The 6,000-nt window shown below is 39.9% G+C and overlaps 1 protein-coding gene across 1 annotated transcript in view; it reads right to left on the reverse strand.

Annotated features, from left to right (window-relative positions):
- The window catches only part of BPIFC (BPI fold containing family C), a 47,373-nt gene extending 42,013 nt beyond the window's left edge, over window positions 1-5,360 (reverse strand). Inside the window, exons 1-2 of the mRNA XM_008055442.1 lie at window positions 5,237-5,360; window positions 2,434-2,554 (exon numbers count right to left, since the gene is read on the reverse strand). Of these exons, the coding sequence (XP_008053633.1) occupies window positions 2,434-2,554; window positions 5,237-5,360 (245 nt within the window). The remainder of the gene's footprint in view (window positions 1-2,433; window positions 2,555-5,236) is intronic.
- Window positions 5,361-6,000: the final 640 nt, after the last annotated feature.

Genomic DNA, 6,000 nt, shown 5'->3' on the forward strand with positions numbered 1-6,000 from the left:
AGTGGGATTAAGTCAAAGGACATGTATGTGTGCATATATTTATAAACCACCTTCTAAAAATAGCATCTTCCAATAGAAATATAATGTGAGACATATATATGTAGTCATGTGCTACATAATGACATTTTGGTCAACAGTGAATGGCATGCCCAATGGTAGTCTATAAGATTATAATATTGTATTTTTACTCTTCCTTTTCTGTTTAGATATATTTAGATTCACAAATACTTCCCATTCTGTTACAACTGCCTGCAGTATTCAGTAAAGTCACATGCTGTTCAGGTTTGTAGTCAAGGAGCAGTAGGCTATACCAGATAGCCTAGGGTGTCGTAGGTTAGACCACCTAGATGTATGTAAATGCACTCTAAGATGTTCACACAATAATGAAATCATCTAAGAGTGCACTTCTCAGAACATCTCCCCATTGTGAAGCAATGCATGGCTGTAATTTAAAATTTTCTAATAATCACATTTAAAAAAGGGAAAACAGAGGTGAAATTCACTTTCATAATATTTTTACTTAAAACAATATATCCAAAATATTATCATATCAACATGTAACCAATATGAAAATTCTTAATGAGGTTTTTTTTTTTCATGTTTTCAAAATATGGTATGTATTTTACACTAATGATATACCTCAGTTTGAACACTGGGTTTCATCAGAAATACCTGACCTGTACCAGTTGAGCATCCCAAATCCAAAACGTTTTGAGTTTTGACATAGTGTTTCAAGGAAATGCTACTTAGAGCATTTCCAATTTCAGATTAGAAAAGTAAATATATTGCAAATATTCCAAAATCCTAAATACATCTGGTCCCAAGCATTTTGGACAAAAGATACTTAATCCACATTTAGATTTGATGAAATTTTCAGCAGAAAAGGTAAATTTACAAAATTGTTCCAAACACACTTGAAAGTTTTTCCATAATCGAACTATCAGTTTTAAAATTAAAATTAGTCAAAATTGAATAAATAAAAAATACAGTTCTTCAGTTGCACTAGTCATATTTCAAGTGCTCAGTAGCCACATGTGACTATTGGCTACTATTGGGACAGCATGGGTTTAAAACTATTGTATCATTTCATCTACTCCCACCAGCAATGCACAAGAATACCTGTTTCTCCTCATCTTCACCTGCACATGATATTTCATGATTCTCTCTACAATTTTCTGTTGTAGCATTATCATTGTAATTAAATAATTAGTTTTGTAAATATATATTTAATGTCCATCTCCTGCACTGTACATTAAGGGCAGGTATGTTGTTCACTATAATAGCCTCTATATCTAGAACAAAGCCTGGTAAGCAGTAGGTGCTCAATAAATACTTGTTGAATGACTGACTTTACATAGAGTAGGGAATAATCCAGGAACCTTCACTACATAACTATCTCTCTTCCTCCTCCCAAAAACCTTTTGGTTTTATAGAATATTATCATTGACAGCAGGGAAATTATTACTCCAAGGAACTGGAGTAGTGGGGAATTATCACCGGGTGGTTGAAGGGTTGGCCAAATTGTGAATCACAGTCCAAGAGAATTCCCTATAACAGCCTAACTCTCCTTTAGTCTTTAAGACTGAGCTCAAAATGGACAAAGGCATCCTCTTCCTATACTGCTGTTGGGGCTCTTGTTGAAGACTCTGACAAAGGTTGTCAGTTGTTGCCTAAACATCTACTTCCTCTTCTTTCCTAAACATCCCTAAATTTGTTGGAGATGACAAGGTTGTCTAGAAAGCCAGTCTTCCAGAATCCTTTGCTAATAAATGTGGCCATATGACTAAATTCTGACAATTGTTTGTTTGTTTGTTTGAGTCAGAGTCTTACTCTGTTGCCCAGGCTGAAACGCAGTGGCACGATTATGGCACATGGCAGCCTCAACCTTCTGGGCTTATGCAATCCTTCTTCCCCAGCCTCTCAAGTAGCTGGGACTACAGGTATGTGCATCCACATCCAGTTTATTTTTGGAGTTTTTGTAGAGACAAGTCTCATTATGTTGCTCGGGCTGGTCTCGAACTTCTGAGCTCGAACTTCTGGGAAATTTCCATTCAGCTTGGCCTCCCAAAGTGCTGGGATTATAGGCGTGAGCCACCATACCTGGCCAGTTATGGCAATTGTTATATAGGCAGAAGTTACTAGAGGAGAGCTTCAGAAAAAACTCATTAAAAGCAGAGACTGGCTTAGCTTCTAAGAGCTCTTTTATCTTGCCTTTTCCTCCTTCCAGCTGTCTGGAACATGGATTTGATGACCATAACTGGAGTGGCCATATTGGGTCATAAGGCAAACTGGGTCAGAAACCACAGCTAAGAATGGTGAAGCAGAAGAAAAGGAGACTGGATTCTGATGAAATTATGGGGCTTCCATGGGGTTCCTCCACTGTTTCCTCTGAGCTTCTTATGTGGGAGACAAATGCTCTTCTCTTGTACTTACTTTGAAAAATTATAGTTCACGTAATCCACCTTTAGAAATTCAAGAGATTCAGAACCATTTAAGTCTGGGATCTTCTTTTCCTTTACCATTTGCTCAATCATCTCCATCCCAGCTTGAACACCTGTAAGGGGAAACAAGGAAGTATCTGTTGATAACAGCAAAGATGATAATTATGGAATATCATTAATTACACAAATGCCATTTATGGAATAAGCTGTCCTCTTAGATACTTAGAAAACAGCAATCTTACAAAGTGGGAATTATTGTCCCTGCTTTACAGATGAAAACACTAGTCCTCAGAGAGGCTAAGGAAATTGCCCAAGACCACAGAGCTAACATGAGAAACTTTCATTACGTAGGGCTCAAGAATTTTATCACAGGACTAAAGATTTTATCACAGGACGTTGTAAGGAAAAGTACAAAGTAGTCTTCCAAGTATACTACTATTATTATCATGCACATTTTACAGATAAGGAAATTAAGGCTTGGAGAGTCAATCCTTGCCCAACTCATACAGCCAAGACCTGGGGAGCCAGCACAGTAGTCAAATTCAGTCACTTTGGCTCCAGAATCTGTGTCCTATGGCCAGCTTCAGAAAGTTATTCCACATTCTTCATTTCTTTCAGATTCTTTGAGCTCAATAATTTCTGGTCCGAAGTCCATGGGTTGGTTATAGGGAACTTTTTTTTTCTTTTTTTGAGTAAGAGCCTCAGTCTGTCGCCCAGGTTGGAATGCAGTGGCACGACCACAGCTTACTGCACCCTTAACCTCCTGGGCTCAGGAGATCCTTCCACCAGATTGCTGTTTTCTAAGTATCTAAGAGCACATCTTATTCCTGAGTAGCTGGGACTACACCACCACTCCTGGGGAATTTTTGACTTTTTTTTTTTTAAGACCAGCCTGTGTTGCCCAGGCTGGTCTTAAACTCCTGGGCTCAAGCAATCTTCCTACCTCAGCCTCTCAAAATTCCAGGATTACAGATGTGAGCCACTGCAGCCAGGCATCATCTCAATTTTAATTAATATCTCACAGGAGCTACTAATAACAGGGGCCTCAGATCTCTTTCTGGAAAATGTGAGGGCATAAATCATTGATGAAATAAATAAAATAATAGCTAATGTATATTGAGTGCAGGACCATACACACTCCACATACATTCTCTCCCTGGATTCTCACAGCAACCCAATAACAGAGGTGTCATTATCTCTATTTCACATAGGAGGCAGCTGAGGCTCAGAGAGGTTCAGTAACTTGCCCAAGAATTCACAACTAGTCAATAGCATTATCCAGTCTTGGAGGAATGGAGAGCAGAAGAAGGTAGGTTTCAAGATTTAGCAAAACAGACCTGAGTTTATATCTTGCCTCAGACCCTTACTGGGGTGTGACTTGGGAAATTTCAGATTCCACCTCTGTAAAATGACAGCAGCTTCTTCATAGCGTTGTAGTTGGTATTAAACTAACATACAGTACAGAATGTACATTCAAAGAGCCTGGTCATGGGAGATGCTTAAGAAATGATTCTGACTTCAAAGCCTGACTTTTTCCAACAGCCGATGGTGTATTGCCATAGACAGTCCTATTTGATCCTCACAGCACAATACAGGTAGGTAGGCACCATTTGCATCACCCCATTTTCCACATAAAAAAACTATTTTCTCAAGATCACGTATCAAGGAAAGGAACAGAACTGACATTCACATCCATGTGGATGGACTTCAGATCTGTCCTTTTATGGCTCTTCTCTGGAAGGTGAAAGAAAACTGTTTGTACAACTTTAGTATTGTTACAAGGTATCTATTTCTGATATGCTTTTCTATGCACGTCAGCACATCAGTATAGTAACAAGATGAAACACACAAACGTGCACACATATTTCTGTTATGTGTGTCTACCCGCATCATGGTTCATATAACAATTGTGCAACATGGACCAATTTTAGATCCCATGTGCCAGATGAGGTACTAGGGGAAAGACAAGGAGTTGCCCCAGATCAGTCCTTCCTCTCTCCCTACCTCCCTCATTTACTTCCTTTCTGGTATAGCAGGAGAAGCATTTCTTGGCTAGGCTTAGTTAGGTATTTCTTGGTTGGTCTAGCTTAGTTAGGTATTTCTTGGTTGGGCTGACTGCTTCAGCTAAAGAGGACCAGAAAAGATCTGGAAATCTATGTTCAGCTAATCTCAAGAAAAAATTTTCCTGGAGAAAAATGGGTCCAGAGACTACGATTTTTGTAGTTTCTTTCCTCTCCACAGTCTGCTTCTATCCAAACTCAGCTCAAGGACATCACGTCCCAACACTTTTCTCTCCTGGTGTTTATAGACACCTTCTAAAGGAGTGATTTCTAACTTTTCAGTGTCCCAGACATCTACTAAATAGTATGGAGCTTCTCTCAAGAAAAGTGCACAATCATTCACATTACATTTTGCACACAATTTCAGAGGATTCCAAGTCCCTTTGAAGACAAAGCCCTTTCTAAAGCTCTAAGGTGTTACATTTACTCTAAAATCTCCTTTCCTCTATCCTATAAATTCATTCTTATTTTGAACCCCAAGATATTAATTGTATATATGTATGGAAGGAGAGAGAGTGAGAATCTGTGGCTGTGTTTGGCTATGCCTCCCATCAAGGTGACTATTTTTTAGGTGACACTTCCAGCTATCTTAGCAACCTCTGCATAAGGAACTGGGTCACACCGTAGTAGAGCTTGTCTCCATTATGTGACAGCTTGAGTTATGAGCTGCTGGGTCTGGGTCATAGATCCCACCTAGGGGACCTGCAGCCTGGCTTCTGAAAGCATCCAACTCACCATAGTCCAGTGCTCGCTGAGTAACCCTGGCCTTGATTCCAGGGTAAATGGTCTGAGAGGACAAGATGTAGAGATTCCACAGGAGGAGACATCCCCAGAGGACTGGAGTCATCTTTGTATACATCTGCAATTAACCAACATTTATGATTTCCTTATTTTAACTTTCTCATTAGTCAATTCCATCCAACATTTCTAGGTTTTCCTGTGTTCATTTCTCACTTCCAGAACGAATTCCATTCCCCTTTCCCTCCCTCCCTCCACACATGCACCCACCCACCCATCCATCCACTCGGTAATCATTTACTGAACACATCAGAGTGTGTTCTAGGTGCTGAGGGTGTAGAAGTGACCTACATGTAGCCTCTACTTCTCACAGACTAGTGGATGACACACACACACACACACACACACACACACACACACACACACACCCCACAATGTAATACAATACAATGCAATTACAATACAATGCAATACACTACAAAAGCCTTGCAATAAATTCGGTGATTGATACTTGTCCTGGGGAGGATGTGAAGTTGGGGATTCTTGACAGTTTTAGAACAAACGATCAATAGTTTAAAAAGAGGGCCTTAGTGGCTTTTAGTGACAGATGTGTGAGGCAATCACCAATCTGCTTAAAGACCTTCATGACACTTTTTCGTCTATGGGACGGGGTTTAAGCTCTAAGATTGGCAGTCAAGATTTTGGTCAGCCAGGCTCGGTGGCTCAGCCTGTAATCCAGCGCTTTGGGAGGCTGAGGTGAG

The sequence above is a fragment of the Carlito syrichta genome, unplaced genomic scaffold (assembly GCF_000164805.1).
Source record: "Carlito syrichta isolate Samal-C Ts95f unplaced genomic scaffold, Tarsius_syrichta-2.0.1 Scaffold301854, whole genome shotgun sequence".
Lineage (NCBI taxonomy): Eukaryota > Metazoa > Chordata > Mammalia > Primates > Tarsiidae > Carlito > Carlito syrichta.